Source organism: Hyperolius riggenbachi, chromosome 6 (genome assembly GCF_040937935.1).
Source record: "Hyperolius riggenbachi isolate aHypRig1 chromosome 6, aHypRig1.pri, whole genome shotgun sequence".
In the NCBI taxonomy this organism is placed as follows: Eukaryota; Metazoa; Chordata; class Amphibia; order Anura; family Hyperoliidae; genus Hyperolius; species Hyperolius riggenbachi.
Genome location: NC_090651.1, coordinates 255155011 through 255176123, shown reverse-complemented (window position 1 = coordinate 255176123; position 21113 = coordinate 255155011). Strand labels below are relative to the sequence as shown.

The following is a 21113-nucleotide window of genomic DNA, read 5'->3' as shown; positions in this document are numbered from 1 at the left end:
GCCCCCAGCATAGGAAGTCAGCTGTAGGTGTACCCAGTAGAATGTGTAGGCAGTGGCCGTGGAACACTTACCAGTATCGTGGGTTCAAGCGCTGACGTCTCTGTTTAGCACCCGCTCTGTCTCCCGCCATTTCTGTGCTTTATCTTCGCTCTTTTTTGCTGTATAGTTAGAGCAGGGTCAGAACAAAATGGCCACTGATGTCCACATTTGTGGACATTGGCGGCCATTTAGTTGTAGCTCTGCTCTAACTCTACACGGAGCCGAGGCAGAGAAGAGTGAGAGGGTAGACAAAGCGGGGCGGTGATACATACCAGAGGCTGCCGTAGCACATGGTTTGGGAAACCCTGATCTAATAACTTGGTCACCCCCAGGCTAGAGTACACCTCACACAACACAGAGCCTACTGTCAATGCTGCCCCTACACTTTGGAACGACATGCCACACCCAGTCAGGACGTCTGCATCTCTGGAAGCATTTAAGTACAAGCCACCTGTTTAGTCTGGCATTTATGAACACCTGACTATTTCCTCTGTGACGCAGTCCAGCCTTCAACCATGTATTGATCTGAGGCACATCTATGTGCCTTGAGCCCTATGGGAGAAAAGTGCTTTACAAATGTTAAGTGTATATTATCTCATAAGTTTATTTTCGCTTCAGATTTGCTTTAAAGAGCATTCATGTAAGAATCTGGGTCGGACAAAACAAGGCTCCCTGCACACTGCAAATCCGTTTTGTGATTCAGATTCCGATTTGCAATTCTGGTTTTTTCCTGAATGCAATCAACAGAAAAACGGAGGCAAAAACACAGCATGCAGTAACGCATGCAGTGTGCAGGGAGCCTTAGGCCTGGTACACACCATGCAATTTCCTGTCAGGTAGACAGGTTGAATTGATTACTTCCGACAGGTCCAATCTGATTTCCAATAGTGTATCTTATTGACTTTCCGATCACTTCTTTACAAAATCAATCAGAAAAACAATCAAAATCAGATCAGACCTGTTGAAAATAATCGATCTGACCCATCTATCTGATGGGAAATTGCATGGTGTGTACCAGGCATTACATACCGTAGCTAAAATGGTTTGTGAAATACAATTTCAGGATTACATATATACAGTTTCTAATTGGGAAAATTGTACTTGGCCTAATATTTATCAGCCTATTGGATTTCCATTTGTCCTAAGTGAAGGTTTACTGGTTCATTTCTAAAACAAAAGTTTGCTTTCTTAAAACAGAAATTATTTGCAATAATTCAGGTTGGAGTGAGCTCCGAGATGTCTCCCAGGGCATCACTGCTGAATATATGCAATTAGCTTCGTCCATAGAAGCTAAACACACCTCCAGAACCGCTGGAATGCAATGATTTGTTAGCTTGTAGTTCGTACAGAGCCATAATAATTCAACATGCATACAGACTGTTTCGGATTGGTTTATCCTCATCAGTGCATGGTGTAGATTAATTTGGCTCTATGGAGTAGGACTTGAAAAACCCAGAGGTACAGACTAACCAGCAAGCTCATGGTGAACCAGAACTCATTGGAATGTGTATTTCTGAGACTGGAGTTATACTTTATAAAGAAAATCCATGATAATAGCCATTTGGGTTTCATGGTTGCTGTAATATTAGCTACCATTGTTCTGAAGTACTCCCTATTCAGCGTCAGAGAGCAGCACCTCAGATTTTGGTTTGTCTCTGTGAATTAACTAGGTATGACGCTCTGCAAGCACGGATGACGGCAAGTCTGCAATGTCTGCCATGAAATAAGACATCAAATGACTTATTATATGTGAGGCACACAGCAGCGTTTAGTCCCGAGGAAATCGGTAAATCATAACTGTGATCAGGAAAATGTATAGAATGCACTCTGTATAATTCCTGACCTGCGATATGGAAACCAGCAAATGACCTTCAGTTCCCTGAAAGTTTGTAACTGTCATTTGATCCCTCTAGACGCCCCCTGTCAGCCTGGAACCCTCTTGTTGCTTGCCGGACCTCCCATGAATTGCACTGCAGTACATTGCAGGCACCTCTGTCTCCAAAGGGAGCAGATAAATCTTCATAATTAGCATTCTGTTGTTTGCTGGCTGACGGAGCCCGATCTCCTCTGCAACCCTAGAACAGCACGCACGGATGTAATGCCTTCATAAATATTTTAATGGCAGACTGCTGGTAATATAAATCAGGGGCCTGGGAGTGCCAGAAGCCATCCACAGACACTCTGGCACCACCTCGCAGGGACAGAGGCAAAAGGAAAGTGTCAGATCAGAGACGCCCACGTGTTGTGGTCTCTGCAGTAGGATAGAGCTGTGCTGGGGGTTGCAGGTGGTGCCACAAAATTAGAGAGCGAGACAGGCTTGGTCTGCACGGGGGTAGATGGAGAAGAGAGGCGTCATGGCTTTGTCCTCATTACTGAAATGTCATTACTTGACTTGAAACATCCTGCATAAAATGGCTTCAGTCTTGCATATTACTCTGTCCATTTAAAGAGCCAGTAATTATGCTAATTGCAACTTTTCCACAATTCTAACCCTTCTGCGTGAGGGGAAAACTTAAACCATTACATCTTTTATGCTGTATATTTTGCCTACTGCAATAAAAACGTTTGAAACTAAAGAGCCAGTAAAACTAAAATCCAGATAGAACAGAGTGTATGGAGCAGAGCTTATGATGCAGATACATTTGTCATAACCAAAGTTCACTTAGCATTTCTGTTTCCTACAGTGCTGAATGCAGTGCTGATTGTAAATTGCTTCACCACATCGGAGGGCAGAGCAGAGGTTGCCTATGCACTGGGATCCACTGTAACCCTTTGCAGATCATTTTTGTTTCATAATGAGAAAATGCAGCAGTAACTGAACCTCTCTGGTCGGAAACTGTGCCATATCCCAATTATTTTGAGTATGACAGTGATGCTGTCTGTTTCCTGTTGCACTTATTGGGTGTCTGCTTAAAAAGGACCTAACTACAATCAGAGAAAGAACATGTGTGCATCAACCAAGTGAACCTGGCAAATCTGGCTTTGCAAATTTGGCCTATTGGCTAATCACGAGACATTGCTCATGCAAATAAGCATTTGCTTTCGCATGCCTAAATATGCAGGGTCAAAACCAAAAACCGCAAAACAATCGCCCTGCGGGAATTAGTTCATGCTATACAGCACTATCCAGGGGCGCCACGAGGAGGCTTCCCATTGCCCCCATACAACTGGGGGGCCGCAGGGGTCCCAGGCACTCTCACCGCCTGGAACCCACACAGCGGCACCCCGGAGGCGGAGGCTGGGGGGTGCAGGCGATCTCCCCAGCGTGGCCAGCGCCGGGCAGAGCCGCCCGCACACACCTCCCAAGATTAAAAACAGGCACTTACCTCAACGTCCATTGCGTTCTGCTGTATGCGCATAACCTGGGCGCGACACATAAGGGGCGGACAGGCGCAAATAGCCTGCTCCAGGGCTCTCACCTCCTAAAACAAGCCACTCACTACCTGCCCTCAGAAAAAAGAAATGCAATGCTAACTACAATCAGAGAAAGAACATGTGTGCATCAACCAAGTGAACCTGGCAAATCTGGCTTTGCAAATTTGGCCTATTGGCTAATCACGAGACATTGCTCATGCAAATAAGCATTTGCTTTCGCATGCCTAAATATGCAGGGTCAAAACCAAAAACCGCAAAACAAAAAAGGACCTACACTTTTCCACAGGAAAGAAGTAAAACAGAAAAACGCACCCTGTTTGTATTTAGGAATAAGAGGCTGGCTAAATCTCCCTTACCTGGAAGTAATAAATCACTATACTTTGAGCTGACACCTCTGATCGGAGGTGTGCGGAGTTCAGACAGGCTATATGTAAAAACAGGAGGTTAACCCTGTAAGTGCTTCCAGCAAACCAGGAAGTAACTACAAAGCAAGCGTCTCTGTGGAGAAAGGTAGGCCGTAACAATGAAATGTTTTTCTGTAAAGGATATTAAGAAGTTGCTTATCTTTTAGAGCAGAGAGGAAGTCCTGGGTTTAGATCCGCTTTAAAGAGACTCTGAAGCGAGTCTAAATTCTCTTTTTTAACCTGTATTCATGTTAAGCCCCATAAGCCCAGCTAAACCGCCGCTATACCGTGGCAAAACAAGGGGTTAATACCCCCCAAATCCCCTCCGTGGTGCCCAGGGAGCGCTTCCTGATTGAGGCAGAGCTACAGCCATCTCTGCCTCAAGCGTGTCAATCCCCGCTGATCGCCGCCTCTCCCCCGCCCCTCTCAATCTGCCTTCACAGAGAGGGGCAGGGAGAGGCAGAGATCCGTGCGGCGATTGACGTGCATGGAGGCAGAGCCATAGCTCATAGCTCTGCCTCCATGAGCAGCAAAATCCACGACCAAGAAAGTTGTGGATTTTACAGGGGGGATTTGGAGAGTATTAACCCCTCATTTTGCCCCGGGATAGCGGCGGTTTAGCTGGTCTTATGGGGCTTAACATGAATACAGGTTAAAAAAGAGAATTTAGACTCGCTTCAGAGTCTCTTTAAAGGGAACCAGAGAGGAAGCTAGGTAAAAAATAGAGAAAGCTTTTATACATACCTGTTGCTTCCTCCAGCCCCATAAACCTGCATCGCTCCCACGCCGCCATCCTCCGCTTCCTGTATCGCCGGTAACGGGTCTCGTCACTTCCGTCGGACGCGGCCAATTTTCTGCATGAACAGGGGTCCCCTCCATATCCTTACGCATGCGCCTGCGTAGTATGCAGGCGCACGCATAAGGATATGGAGGGAGCCCCTGTGATGCGGTATATTGGTCGCATCTGCCCGCCGACTGGCGGAAATGATGGGACACAGTACCGGCGGAGAGAGGAAGCGGAGGACGGCGGCATGGGAGCGATCCAGGCTTATGGGGCTGGAGGAAGCCCCAGGTATGTATAAAAGCTTTCCTCCCAACGTCTCTGGTTCCCTTTAAGGCTGCATTTCCGTTCAGTTCTCAAGTTGTAATTATATTCCCGCACCAGTTACAGTGGGATGAGAAAGTTTGTGCAACCTTGTTAATCGTCATGATTTTCCTGTATAAATTGTTGTTTATTACGATAAAAAATGTCAGTTAAATATATCATGTAGGAGACGCACACAGTGATATTCGAGAAGTGAAACTAAGTTTATTCGATTTACAGAAAGTGCGCAATAATTGTTTAAATAAAATTTGGCAGGTGCATAAATTTGGGCACCACAAAAAAGAAATTAAATCAAGATTTAGTAGATACTCCTTTTGCAGAAATTACAGCCTCTAAATGCTTCCTGTAGGTGTCATTTTATTGATGCCAAAACCTTTAGAACTAATTATTGGAACTCAAAAAGACCTACAACATCATCTTGCTGCAGATGGAGTCACTGTGCATTGTTCAACCATTCAGCACACTTTACACAAGGAGATGCTGTATGCGAGAGTGATGCAGAGGAAGCCTTTTTTCTGCCCACAGCACAAACCGAGTCACTTGAGGTATGCTAAAGCACATTTGGACAAGCCAGCTTCATTTGGGAATAAGGTGCTGAGTTATTTGGGCATAACAAGGGGCATTATGCATGGAGGAAAAAGAACATCGCATTCCAAGAAAAATACCTGCTACCTACAGCAAAATATGGCGGTGGTTCCATCATGCTGTGGGGCTGTGTGGCCAGTGCAGGGACTGAGAATCTTGTCAAAGTTGAGAGACGCATGGATTCCACTCAGTATCAGCAGATTCTGGAGACCAATGTCCAGGAATCCATGACAAAGCTAAAGCTGCGCCGGGGCTGGATCTTTCAACAAGACAACAACCCTAAACACTGCTCAAAATCCACTAAGGCATTCATGTAGAGGAACAAGTACAACGTTCTGGAATGGCCATTTCAGTCCCCAGACCAGAATATACAGTAATTCAAAATCTGTGGTGTGAGTTAGAGAGCTGCCCATGCTCTGAAGCCATCAAACCTGAATGAACTAGAGATGTTTTGTAAAGAGGAATGGTCCAAAATACCTTCAAGCCGAATCCAGACTCTCATTGGAACCTACAGGAAGCGTTTTGAGGCTGTAATTTCTGCAAAAGCAGAATCTACTAAATATTGATTTCATTTCTTTATTGTGGTGCCCAAAATGATGCACCTACCTAATTTTGTTTAAATTATTGCACACTTTCTGTAAATCCTGCACTTTAGAGAGAAAAGAAACCCTTAACTAAACAGCACCACTCAGAAATATAAAGGATAACAATATTTAAGAACTACCCATAAAAGTCCTCCATAGCCATACATATCAGATGCATTCATATAATAATGAGTTTAACCAATTAAGATCCTATAAGGATATAGTTGCACACGGGATCAAGCAAGTTCCCAGTGCAGCCCTTGAACCCGGGTTCAGTAATGTGTGGTAACCTTGTGCCTAGCACACAAATATCCATACAGTGAAAATACAAAATAATCATATGAATAAGTGCAAAATCAGCCTGGAAAGTCCAGATCAAAAATAACAAACAAAAAATAGTAAAGCGAGAACTATAGATGGTGGAAACAACCCACAGATAAAATGCATAGTGTAACAACAATCAGGGTACTTAGCCCAGGTTAAGGAAAAATAGCATCAGTATCAGTATGGTTGGAGAGACGAGGAGCCCCCTAACGACCCTGTTGTGAGGGGGCTCCTTGTCTCTCCAACCATACTGATGCTGATGCCATTTTTCCTTAACCTGGGCTAAGTATCCTGATTGTTGTGCAACTATATCCTTATAGGATCTTAATTGGTTAAATTCATTTTTATATGAATGCATCTGATATTTATGGCTATGGAGGACTTTTATGGGTAGTCTTTTAATATGGTTTTATTTTTTTTGATACTTGTGGTTACACACTGTGAAACATTGTAATAAAGATTTATTATATTTTTTCTACCTTAAATATTGTTATCCTATATATGTCTGAGTGGTGCTGTTTAATAAGGGTTTCTTTTCTCTCTAAAGTGCAATATGTTCTTTTCAACCCTGGCACACTCTATCTCTGCGAGTTGTGCGGTACAAACCATGTTTGTTTAACCACCTTGCCGGTAATGACGAGCTCAGCCTCTGGAGGGTCTTTTTGCACAACATTTTTGGAGGGGGTGTAGCTAGCACTTGGATACCTACATCACCCCTCTGATCGCCGTCGGCCTGCTCTGATCCCCCCGATCGCCGCTGTTTTGGCCTCTCCATAGCCTTCAGGGGTCGCTATGGCGGCGATCGAAACTGCGCATGACATCGATGACGTCGAACGTCCTGTACGATCGTCACCATAGCAATGCCTGAAGCTATGGCGGAAGTCTCTGCCATCGAGGGATCTCGGCCAGGTAAATATCGCCGGCGGCGAGCGGAGGGGGGGACACAGTGCCGGGGGACTTGGGGGGAGAGTGTAGCTAGCCTAGTGCTAGCTACACTAAAAATAACCATTTAAAAAAAAAAAAAAAAAACAAAGCCACCCGCGTTCGTATGGCCGCAATAATTGTAATGCCAGGGTGGTTAAAACTATCTGTAAATCCAATAAACTTCATTTTACTTCTTAAACATCACTGTGTGTGTCTCCATTTGGCCTCTAGTGTTTGAACGCACTGAACTCAAAGATAAAAAGATGAGTACCAAGGCTGTACAGACACATTGCTAGCCTTCAGGCTAGCGATGCGTTCTGTTGCCGATGGAGTGACGTACAAGAAGTGTCATGGAGTGAGTCAGGCAAATAGGGAGGACTCGGCCAGCGCAGGTCACTGGCTGATACGCCATGGGAGATTCGGGACCGCTGTACATGTGATAGATTTAGGGCCGGTTCACACTTGCGGTTTTGCAAAAACCGCACCGGATGTCCGGACCGCACCGGAGCCGGATCGGACCTGAACCGTACGGTTCCTGTCCGGATCCGGTCCGGTTGCATACGGTTTCCGTGCGGTATGAACACGGTTGCGGTCCGGATCCGGATCCGGATTCTTAAAGAGTACAACCTGTATAAAAAAAAAAAAAATTCCTGTGGAATCAGGCCCTCTGCTGTTTAGCACTCACCTCCACCTCCGACATGCTGCCAACATCTCCGGATCCGGATCCAGCTGTGCTGCTCCACTCCAAAATGCTTGCCCATGTGTCCCCAGCCAATATCGCCGCAAAAATCCGCATAGGAAGTGGGGTAGAACATCCGGATTTTTTGCCAGTGTGTTGTGCGCTCTCCGGTTCTCATTGGTTTCCATTGGCCGGATGGTGCAGTCCGGCTCCGCCCCGGATACGGCTGCCGGAGGAGCCGGACCAAAAAATAGCGCATGTTGGAACGGACACCGGAGTCCGGATCCGGTCCGGCTCCGGTCCGGACGAAACGGACACATGTGAACCCTGGCATAGACTTAACATTGCTATGCCGTGCGTCCGTTTCGTCCGGCCAGCATGCGGTGCGGCTCCGGCACGGCTATTCCGGATAGCCACCGCTAATGTGAACCGGGCCTAAGACTGCCGCTATCAACCACCTCTGCTGAGATTCGTCTCTTGTCTATACAAGGCTTTAGTGGGTAGCAGGATACTGTGCTGCAAGTGGTTACCAGGTCGCAGGCCCTAAAATTGAATACATATGAAACTGCCACGTTTCATTTGGGCGCAGGGGCAAGACTGCTCTCCCTGCTCTAGGTAATCTCTGGGAATATAAAAAATATATTCCCCTACTGATTACCTAATATCTTCCTTTGTGCTTGTAATTCAGGAATTGGCCATTGCCTGCACCCGAATTACAATTGTAATTTGGGATGCAGCTAGATCCAGCACCCAAATTGCACTGTAATTGCTGCAATTAACATTATGGCGGCGCTAAATCTGGCACAGATGGTGCTGAGGGGGGCACCAAAATCACCTGCTTCAGCTAAAACTGTCCTCATAGAGGCAGGAAGGTCAGGTAAGTCCACAAAAGAGATATTGAAAATGCAGTGGGAAGGCCTAGCTTGACTGGGCTGTATGTGATTTGATAGTCAGTGTTAAGGGGCCCATACACTGGTCGACTTCAGCAATCGATCAACGGCCGATTTGACAGCTCTGATCAAATCGGCTAGGAATCGATGCAGTAGGAAGCATGATCGATTTCCAGCTGATTTCAATCGATTTTCTTGATCGGTCCAGATGAACAATCTAGGTCAATAGGCTGCTGGCAGCTGATCGATGGCCCATAGAGTTGCATTGGATAGAATGGTACAATAATGCATTTTGATCGATTTTCAATAGATTTCATTCTGAAATCTATTGAATATCTGCTTCTAGTGTATGGCACACATCAGATTACATCTGACGTCTGGAATCTATCTGATGGTCGAATCTGCTACAAATCTATAAGTGCGTGGCCATCTTAAGTGATAGTCTCAGTGCTTTGCTGGGTTTGAGGAAAACACGTTTGTTGGGCCTACTTTACATGGGCATTAATCATTTATGTTGCATTTTAAATATTGTATGCACTGTCCAAGAGGGCTGTGCACCGACCAAAAAGTCCAAATGTCCATTAATGCACAGAAAACCCCAGCTGTCCAGTTGTCTACAATAGGCTTTAAAGAGAATCTGTATTGTTAAAATCGCACAAAAGTAAACATACCAGTGCGTTAGGGGACATCTCCTATTACCCTCTGTCACAATTTCGCCGCTCCCCGCTGCATTAAAAGTGGTTAAAAACAGTTTTAAAAAGTTTGTTTATAAACAAACAAAATGGCCACCAAAACAGGAAGTAAGTTGATGTACAGTATGTCCACACAGAAAATACATCCATACACAAGCAGGCTGCATACACCCTTCCTTTTGAATCTCAAGAGATCATTTGTGTGTTTCTTTCCCCCTTCTGCTCTCATGCACTGAAGTTTCAGGCTGCTCTTTTCTTCCTGCAAACAGCTTTGCCCTTGTCTGCATTTCCTCAGTATGTGAAAGCCCAGCCAGCTCAGAGGACACTTTATCCAGCTTGTAAAAGATACGAGAGCAGAGAGAAGCTGCACTAATCTAAATATCACACAGGCAGTGTGCAGAGAGGGGCCTGAAAGGGGGAGTTCATAGCAGAACCACAACACTGAAGAACTTGGTAGCCTTCCAGACACAGGCCGACAAGTCTGACAAGGGAAAGATACATTGATTTATTACAGAGACTGTCATAGTAGAAAGTGCTGCAGTTAGCCAGAACACCTTAGAATAGCTTTTGGAACTTGTAGGATGATAAAAAACAGGATGCAATTTTTGTTACGGAGTCTCTTTAAAGGGAATCTGAAGTGAAAATAAACTTATGATATGATTTGTATGTGTAGTACTGCTAAGAAATAAAACATTAGCACAAATATGAGTCCCATACAATATGTTTCCAATACAGGAAGAGTTAAGAAACTTCAGTTGTTATCTATGCAAAATAGCTTCTGTGAACTCTCCGACTGTATAAAGTCGTGGACAGCACTGTCTTTTTGAAGCACATATCTCAACTGTCTCTCATTGTTTCTTCTTTGTTCATGGTTTTTCTGCCGAGAAAAGTTCAAAAGGTCAGTAGCCTGCTCTGTGAAATCATTTAAGATGCTGACTGTATTGTGGAAACTACAATTATTAGAGAATGATACAATGTTATACAAAAAGCTATATACCTGAAAATAAAAATATGACACTACTTTCTTTGTTCTAATGTTCTATTATTTATCTGTACTACACAACCAATTAATTATATCATGAGGTTTTTTTTCCGCTTCATTGTCACTTTAAAGTGGATCCGAGGTGAAGTTTTACACATTGCATAATTGTGTTCCTTTCCTATTGTTTATAGGGCATTCCTCAAGCCAAATACTTTTTTGTTTTTGTTTTAATACTCGAATACCTTATAAACTAAAAAAGCCATGCCCACAGGTTTTCAGAGAGCCTTGGCAGTAGCAAGGGCTCATGGGAGTCTGGGCAGGAGGAGGTATTACTAGCCATTGATTTCATAGGCAGAGGGGAGGAGGGAGGAGGAGAGGGGATTAGGCTGATGGCTCACGATACAGATAAGCCATATTCTATTAAAACTGCTTGCAGCTAGCTTTGCTGTGTAAACCATCTAAACTTTAGATAAGCTATATACACAATTTACTTGTTATAGTTAGTTTTTCATCTCGGATCCGCTTTAAGGCAGCCACTAATGATACAATTTGCTAATCGATGAGCAATTCTTCGTATATACAATCTGAACTGATTGTTTGGGACCACTAATGGACACAAATCTCCGAACCAATGCAATCAGATTAATGAAATTGATCCAAAAAAGAAAAAAAAAAATCTGGAAAAATATCCTCTAAGTCTGTACTTCAACTGCATCTGAGTTGTCTCATTTAAAATTCACTGTGGTAATGTACAGAACCAATAAAAAAAAGTCTGTGTCCAAATATTTATGAACCTAACCGTACATGCGTTCAGAACCTTCAGTTTTTGTTTTGTCTTGTAGTAGCCTGAGTAATTCCCTGTCAATATTGCATGCATTGCTTACGTACATGTAAGCTGTGTCTGACGGAAATCCTGGGGAGTCCAGTGACATCAAGGGCACCTGTAGTCAACTTTGAAAAAGCACACTAGGGAGTGAGAGTTCTCTGAAGGCTTAATTATAGTAGGGAAGTGTTTAGGTTTGTTACGACTTCCAATAGCACTTCCCTGGAGGGACAAGGGAGCATCCCAGCTGTTCTCTTTCCTCATATCACCTGCTCTTTTGTGTACTGACACTTGCAGTGCAAACATCTAAATGGCACAGATTTGTTTGTTTTTCAGGTGTTACTTTTAAGAGACTTTCAGGCATGAGATGACATCCACCTTACATGTATATGTCCATACCAGGTGATCATTTCAGGTCTGTAGGTTCCTTGTTGACAGTGCTGGGTAAGTCCTTTTTGTGGGATAAAAGCAGCTATGAGGGCTAGAAAATCGCACCTGTTCTCTGTTTCCTCTTCATAAGGAAACTCCGGGAGTGCCTGCTCCCACCACCCTGCTTTTGCATGCGTTTTTAACACTAAGCGCATTAAACACGTTTTCAAAAACGCTTGAAAAACGCATGTGTTTTATGCAATTTTATACACGCAGCAGTGGGCTCAGGCCCTTAGAAAAAAACAGGAGTGCTTCACCTAGTTGAGAGTTTTTGCCTATAGCAGAGCTGGAAGATCAGATGTCCTGAGGGCAGTTACATGATTACTGAATACAAAGGCAGTGTTCTGCGGAAGGGTTTAGAGAACAATGGGGGGTTAGCCTGCACTCCACTGAGATGATATCCTGGTCTGGAACTCTTCGCAACAAATAAGGGGCCTGTGTATACACGCTAGGCTCATGGCAGAGGCGGACCTGACTAGAACTGTCTAGCGTGTGTGTGTGCGTGTGTGCGGATTCAGTTATGATTCTGCGTATTAAGCGCACAGAGGTCTTCTTTAAATTTCTGTAACAACATTGATAGCCACAGGTGAACATGTTATGTTTGAAGTTTATCTCCGATTGGATATGGCTATAATGTTACATCACTTTCCTGCACCTTTGGTGAATAAATTTACGCTTTCTTGTATACTTCAACCACTCTACTCAAGGTTTCACTCATTTTGAATTACATTGCATATATTTAGGCAAATTTCCAGCTTTTTTTCCCAATATTTCTATACAATTAGAGAAATGTATATTTTGATTCTTGCAAATTTACCATTGGTGGGATTGTTTCTTCCCCATGCTCTCACTGTAGTGATTAATTTCCTTTAAGGTACTTTCTAGTATTTAATGTGTACCAGAGTTACAGTAGATGACCCCACACTTTTTATTTCACAGGTCAAATGGGAAAAAGAAATAAAGGAAGAAGGGACACCACTGAGCAAATACTATATAAACTGGAAGAAACTCCGGGAGAAGGAGATACAGCTGGAGATCAGTGGCAAGGATAGGGTAAGAATGCCTTGTACTGCTTCGCATCCTCCTATCACCTGCTACATAAGGTCATGGTACTTGGTACTGAAAAGGGTTTAGTTTTGCATTACTCCTCCCAGTTGTAGCCAGTTTACACCCTTAAGCAGCAGGTGGTATTATAAAAACATTTTTTTAAAGCCCTGTATTTTTTTTATACATTTCATATTGAAAATACTTCAGTTTTAAATGTACATTGCTCATGAACAATTTTTGCATCTTTCTTTTTTGATTTCCTGTTTTGCTGGGTTTGCAAAATTATTTTCTATTTTGTATGTCAGATGCAGCTTGGTTACACATTGCATTGCATTCACATGAGGTAGCCAAGTAAGAGCTGGGAGTGGACTCCAGACACTTTTTCAGTGTGAACACAGAGCTGATCCCGCCCAACTCCTTCCTGTTGATGTGCAATCTGCAAAACTTTGTGTGCTGCAAATGAATGACTATCATATACAATGAAAAATGGGAGGCTTAACTATAGTGCTTTAAAGGACACCCGAAGTGAAAATAAACTAATGAAATAAACAATTGCATCTATCTTCCGTCTCCTAAAAATGACTTTTTAAGATATTCCACCGTTTTCTTTTGTTTAAATCTACTTTTTAAGGTTTAACTGTTTTATTGTTTTTGCTCAATGACACATTCATTGAAGTATGCCAGAGCTAAAATATATGAACTATTGAACCTTTTTATCTCTTTCCTGCTCTCAGAAGCCATTTTTTGGTAGGAAAGTGTTTTATAGTTGGAATTTCTTATCGGTGAGGGTGTAGTCACTTCCTGTCTGAGTCAGGACTGAGTCAGCCACTTACATACCTGATATTTAACTCTTTCAGGCAGAGAAAGAAAAAAAGGATCACAGCATAGTTATTAGTGTGCGAGGCACTTTACAAACCCATGTCTATCTCATCATGTCACACATCACTTTGGGTATCCTTTAAGGCTTCAAGTTGGATATTCCTTAATTGGTATCCTGATTTGAAAATAGTGGCTACAGCACCACACTGTCATTCAAATTTCGATCAGATTTCTAGCAGAAAGCCTATTTTTTTCCTCTTTTAGACTTGCTGAACATTTTCTAAAGCTCAAATTGACCCTGCTAATTGAGGCCTCTTTCAGATGGGCAGCTGAGCGCAGGCATTACTGCCACAGAGTAACACCACCGCGTGTGAAGCTCTGACGCATGTGGCGCTAAAACTGCTCAGCTGTATTTAAGGGGGAAGACTTGGGATAGCTATAGAGGCTTCCCCCGTTGCCCTGCACAGTCTCGTGCCAGCACTGGGACCTCTGAAGTGTGGCCTCCATAGCTATTTCCCCCTCGGCTTTCTTCAGTAATTGCAGGGCCGGATCTGGTCCATGCTACTGCGCAGGTGCAGACGGCTTGCTCCTGCACAGTAGCTTGGACCGATCTGGCCTAGCTATTGCCAAAGAAAGCAGAGGGGAACGGAGCTAGCACGCATACATGAGGCGCCAACATGTGTCGACAAGTGGACTTTCTGGGGTCCCACTACTGGAACAGACTGCGGAGGAAGAGGGAAGCCTCTGTAGGATCCAGAGGCTTCCCCCTCCTGAGGTGAGAAACCCCATAGGGACACTTTTAATTCTCACCGGTACCCTTTAGGATGATCAATGAGATGTTAATTTTCTGAGTTGATTCAAATAATGTTGCATTGTTCAGTTAAGATTGGAATTGTGCCAGTTCATATTGGCAGTAGCTGAATTTAATTGGCCTAATTCCATAATTCCAAGTTGCCTAAAAATTGCAACAAAATTTATATCAACAAAGAAAACTAGCATCTCACTGATTATCTCTTCTAATGACTCCTAATATTAAAAATAATAAATGTGAACACTTTCATTACAGTAACCTTGTATTTTAATTATTTTCAACACTGAAGCAATCATTTTTTTTCTCATGACTAGTAATTTAATAGCTAGGAGACACACACTCTAAAGAACAGCATCACTGTCGCAAAGTGAAGCAATGGCTGGGGAGTTATAGGGAGCCTGAGGTAAGAGGAATATGTAGGCTGACATTTTTTTTTTTATCAATACAATTTACGTGGCTGTCCTGCTGATCTAAGTGCACCAGAGGTGACGTTTGATGTGATAAGATAGATATGTCTATCTACAGTGGCAAGAACACAGACACCTATGCTGTGCTCCAGTTCATGCAACTGACAGTTCTTTTACAGACAGTACCCAGTCGGCCCATAGGGTACAGACTACCTCACTGATGACAAATTACAGCTATAAAACACTTTCTTAAAGCAGTAGGATCAGCCATACTATGCCAGGGAAAAAAACACATATATAAGTAGATAAATACTTGATCTACTTACATAACACATGTATTAGACTGTCCACGTTTTGATTTCAGTGAATGTTATATAGTAAATGACGAGAATTCTGTTAGTGGTGGGGGCCATGTCTTTTGCCCACAGTTAAGGTCAACTCGTGATGTCATTTCTGCCCTTTACTTTTTTTCTTGTCTCCTCCAATCGCTGAGTCGCCTCAGCCTTGCTTGTAAACACAAGTGAGTAGGGGATTAGGTTTTAGATAAGCAGCTGGCAGGGAAATAAAGGAAAGAGGAGGAATACATTATAGATAAAAAGAACCCCCAGCATGCAATTCTTTGGCACCGACTACTAAAGGGCCAGTGCTCCTTTAAGTATGTGATGACTCCAAATCATAACAGCAGAAAAAAATTTGAATGCAGGATTAGCATCTTTATCACTTAATACACTCAGACCAGTTGCTGTTGAAATTTGATTTTTATGGTGACGATACCGCTTTAAGCAGATAATTGAGCTTCTGACTGCTTCTGACTGCAAGGGATAGATAAAAAGGTCAATAGTTCATCTATTTTCACTCTGGGACTCTTGAGACCCAGCACTTGAGCAGAGACAATAAAACATTAAATCTACTTTGTAAATGTTTATATGGAAAATAAAACTGCAGGATTCTAAAAAAAAGTATTTTTTTTGGAGTAGGATGACAGATCCAGTTGTTTATCTCAACAGTTTATTTTCAACTCTGGTTCACGTTAAGCTATAGACCCTGAACGAGCATGCAGGTCAGGAGCACTAACTAAAGTCTGACTAGATTAGCCACTTGCTTGTTTTAGGTGTGTGATTCAGACACAATAGGACAGCCAGGCAACTGATACGGTTTAAAAGGACATAAATATGGCAGACTCCACATCCCTTTTTCTTCAGGTTCCAGAAGGTTTTCTGTCCTCAGTGGTTTAAAGAGGAAATTTAACATAGGATTGAACTTCATCTCAATCAGTAGCCGATACCCCCATTTCCACAAGGAATCTTTACCTTTCCTTGAATAATTAGGGACATCTGTATGGCTGGTTTTGTGGTGAAACCCCTTCCACAGTGTGATGTCATGTTCATAGCCCTGACAATTTGCTTTCTGTGAACCTTGTTGCATTGGGGGAAATGGCAACTGCTCCCGCCTGCCAAGCAAGCAATATTTCCCTTTTCATAATACTCATAGTAAAGTAACATTCTGCAGAGATCACCTGGCAGTACTAAAGATGTGGCCACCTGTGATAAAGTTCAGAATATAAATCGGGGAGATGAAAGATTTTTTTTTTAATAGACAAACACTGAGTAAATATTTTATAACTTAATATTGTGAAAAAAATAATCAATTTTAATAATCACGTTTTGTTTTCACTACAGTTCCTCTTCAAAGCCCATCTGTAACATGTATAAAATGAAATGTAGAATAAGTGCCAAACTTATTTGCAGCACATGTTGTCCAAAATGGAGTGCAACCAGGGTCCCAAAGATCGCAGAAGATCGTAGGACTTCCAAGTAAAGAAGTCTGTGCAGGACCCACATCAGTACTTGTTAGGAGGGAGGAAGGCCTTGAGCCTTGTCTTTATTATAAATAAGAAGCAAACCTGCATTTAGCTAGGTACAAACGTGCATTAAGGGATTTTCAGGGACAGGCAAGTTTCGGTCAAACATTAGTTTGTGGATTGCAGCAGTCTAGTTTGTGGATTGCAGTGGGGATACATCTACTCTATTGGAATTTCAGTATATTGGTTTGAATTGGCTTTGTGATAATGTAAGGTAGCCTTGCTTCCCCTCAACAATTGATCCCTTTAGGTTGAGTATTCATGTAGATATTGAACAAGGCTGTTAGCATAGTTATAATTGGGATTTTGTGGGTTACAACTGCGCCAGTTCTGTTGTAGGTATAGATCACTTGATACGTAGGTATAGATCACTAGTGAATATATATCTTCTTCTTCATTTTGAAACTGGTAAGTAGATTGAAAACATTTGGGGCTTTCCTTGCCTTTGCAAAGGCTGTGACAACAGTACAATGACGGTTTGTTGTTTGTAAGTGTCTTTATGGGTTTGCGGCTGCACGTCATTCTTAGCGGAGTTAAGAGCTTGGCTGGGGCTCCTGTGTGACTGTGTCATGGGATTTAAATTCTTATTTACATAATGCTAATCCACCGCAGGAGCCGATGGCTCAAAGGATTAAAGGAGTATAAACCCTGCCTGTTTGTTACTGTTCCTTCTATAACCAGAGGGAGGCAGTGTATCTCCTCTCTGTGTTCTCTCCACTAGACAGGAAAGGTGCGATCTTAGAAACTTTTGTATGGAAGCGATGCTAGTCGTACCTATTGGAGGAATTGTAAGCTAGTAAAATGTATACACAGTTTTAAAAAGTTTTCTGCCTCTGAATTTTGTATTTAAGGGGAAAAATATCCCACCTAGCTTTCTTTATGGTATTAAAGTGCCGTTATACGGTGTTAGCAGAGTTCAGCAAAACTACTGTCTGTGGAGATCTTCCATTCCCCCAGTGCACCAGATTTGCCCATTCCACCGCTCTGCTGCCCGGCACATAGCATCTGCGGCCAGGAGCATTGTAGACACGCACTTCAAGGGGGGAGCCTGGCGAAACCAGGGGGACCCCTTCATAGATCAGGCATGCACTTGGTGGCACCGATTTTCATCCAATTCAATTATAATAATCAAATCGAATGGTCAATCGGCCACCAAGTCGCCTGATGTATGGGCACTTAGATAGGGTGAAAACAGAGGAATACAGGTAAAAAAGCTTTGTAAATCCTGCCCAATGTGCAGGTTCATAGTCTAGCAGCCTATCCGCCTGCCTACCCATCACTTTTGCATAGCATTGTTATTATCACTGATGGGACCCTGAAGTGACCTGCAACATTTTAAAGGGCCATACCCACAAAACTAATTTCCTGAATGATTTTGCGCGATGAACTGGTTTGTGTTTTTTCCCCACAATATTGCACAACATTGTTTAACGAAAGCTCATTAAACGATGTTCAACGACCGAATGCATGCGATAATCGTTCGCTATGAACAATCATCATGACGGATCCAATTGTGGACGCTTGTTCTGATCACTATTGACTCCCATGCTAATTATAACAATCGCTCGTTGACACGTTCACACCTGTAATTTGTTCCCACGTTTGCAATTGTGTAAGATGGATCGGGGAGTGATCGTTTGTCGCCACATATCACCCGATCCGTCTTCCGCTGTCTTTGTGTGGAGTATTCAGCTTTAGATAAACAAATGTATGTACAGTTCTCTTCCTACTTAGGACTAGGCTCTGTTCCTTTTTTCTTCTTACTCACCATTGGGGTTAAGCATCCAGGGTTAATGAACCTGGTAGCAATTATTATTCTTTATCACATAAAATAGGAAATTGTCCTTTGAATTGTGTGGTTTTCATTGGTGTTAGAACAGGGTGATCTTTTTTTGTATGGCTCTTGTAGGTGGAGAGTGAGGGATGAGAATGCGTTGAACATTAACACGTTAACTGATGCAGGGTTGTTTTGTTGTTGTTGTTGTTGTTTTGTTTTTCCATATACATCCGGGAATATTGCGGCTTTGTGCTGCCTAGTAGTAGAGAAAATGTCAGATGGGAAAGTATTCCCTCATCAGCTGTCAGTGCACACCAAGACACCAAGTGTTGGTGTCACCTGCGCCCCTCTCTGCGTTGATGTTCCCCAGTAAGTACAGTTTGAGAACGCTGAGCCGACTGTGTGGGTGCTGTATGTGCTCAGCGAGAGGAACGGAAACATGTGCGAGCAAAGCATGTCTATTAATAAAACACTTTGTATATCTCCCACTTACACTGCGCCTGTACCGTGATGGAAGACACAGCGCTGAAACAGTGGGGCATATACATGTTTTATACATTCTTTTCACGTCTTCTGTGTAACTCTTTGACTGCTGAATTGGTACAGTAGCTTAATATGGCAGGGTGCATACTTGCTTAAAATAGCGTGTGAATTTGCAAAAAAGTTTTTGCCGCACACAATAAAAGTCAATGGAGAATCGCACATCTGTTTAAAAATTGTGTTCGTTTTTGCAAATGTTCAAAAACAGACTTATATCTTGCAGCATACATTTGCACATTGCATGCAAATTCGAATTGAATTTCATTAGCTACTCTGAAAAAATTCATGTGGAAACGCGTACGAACGCAACAAAAAGTTTGTTTTCCGTGTTGAAAACAATGAGTCCACCTCGAAACCTTTAGAGACAAAGACTTCTGTCATGCTGCACCCACATTTTGGTACTCCTTGCCACACCCAATCAGGACAACTCCATCCCTGGAAGCATTTAAGTCCAAACTGAAAAGCCACCTATTTAGCATGGCATTTACTTACACCTGACTATATATGTGCTTTGAGTCCTATGAGAGAAAAGGGCTTTACAAATCTTATTGTATTGTATACTGTGAAAGGAACATAACCCTCCACATTTAGATCCATTTTGGTTGAAAGCCATTTAACTTCCCAGTTTGTTTTTGAATTTTGGGATAGAATTAGAGGAGCCGGAGGTAACGCACTCAGTGATTTTACAGACTGGCGTCTTTGGCTAGAATTGATCTTGGGATCCTCGACTCGTAAGGCCAGGCATAGTGCCAACTGCCAAGTCACTGCTTTGCTGTAAAGTGTACTCGAGGTGATGCAGCAGGGGACCAGATGGGACACAGAGGCATGTACCCTGCTGCATGACATGTCTCTGTGTCCCCCTCCCCATGCCACTCTCCGCCCCCACAATGCTGCGCTATCACCCCCCCCCCCCCCCCGCCACAAATGGTGGCAAAAATTGTCGCTAATCTCAAGGGGTAAGGAAGAAGAGGTGCATTCTTGCAGTCCTTCCCCAGCTTCCATTTGGGCAGCTTCTCTCTCTGGCCGCTCCCTTGCCTTCCTGCACGCTGCTCTGTGTGTGAGAGACAGAACAGCTTCTTCCAGTGTCGTAACCCCAGGGGTCAGGAAAACCAAACAGGAGGACTGCTGGACGCGAGTGGCGGAGATTGCGGCTACCAGATCAGGTAGCTTTGTTTATTTTAATTTAGATCCCTACCTCGGGTTCCCTTTGAGAGAATTATGTTGTAAGAGAGACTCCAGTTTCCAGATTTTCATACTGTCACTCATACTTATTGATCAGCCCACCTTATTTTGCATAGTGGTAATTGGTAGATGAAGTCAAATGGAGCCAGGATTTGGCCTGTGCATCAACCTCCCTTCCTGGATGTCTAGCAGTTCGGTGCCAGTGCCTTTTATGTGTGCTGTTCACCGTCACTTTTTTTTTCCTTTAGGGTGGTAGTGCTGTTTTTCCCAGCAGTATTTGCCTAACCCAAACCCTTAGGCCCCTTTTACACTTAATCAGTTGGTATGCGTTAGTGTGCGTTAGTGCGCGTTGGTACACGTTTTTTCCATAGCAGTGCATTGCGAAGATGATTTCAGTTAAAACGCGTTAAGTGTGAAGGGTGCCATAGGAAAACATGGGACTTACTTTGAAAATCAGTTATCTTTCCGCTTTAACTGAGAGCAACTGATTAAGTGTAAACAGGGCCTAACTCCCAAAACAAACAAGGTGGCATAATGCCTGTATTCTTCCGTGCCACACGGATATGCACGAGTGGAAGCGGGTCCTGTTTTTAACATAGGATCCGCTGCCTGCGTTCTTACAGAGCTTTAAAAACGTATCCCACGGATATGTTTTTAAAACAAGTGTGAACCGAGCCTAACTCTTTAGGGACAGTCACACAGCCACAGGTCACAAGTAGATCTGCCTACCTGCTAGTGACCAGCCACTCATACAGGAGGAAGCAGGGATCAGGAAAACACACAGGCAAAGAGAGCCTTGAAAGCCGACTGCTCCTTGGGCACCATGCACTGACA

At 43.2% G+C, this 21113-nt stretch overlaps 1 protein-coding gene across 1 annotated transcript in view; it reads left to right on the top strand.

Annotated features, from left to right (window-relative positions):
- The window catches only part of NOC2L (NOC2 like nucleolar associated transcriptional repressor), a 176654-nt gene that overhangs the window by 103006 nt on the left and 52535 nt on the right, over positions 1 to 21113 (top strand). Inside the window, exon 16 of the mRNA XM_068240719.1 lies at positions 12775 to 12888. Within this exon, the coding sequence (XP_068096820.1) occupies positions 12775 to 12888 (114 nt within the window). The remainder of the gene's footprint in view (positions 1 to 12774; positions 12889 to 21113) is intronic.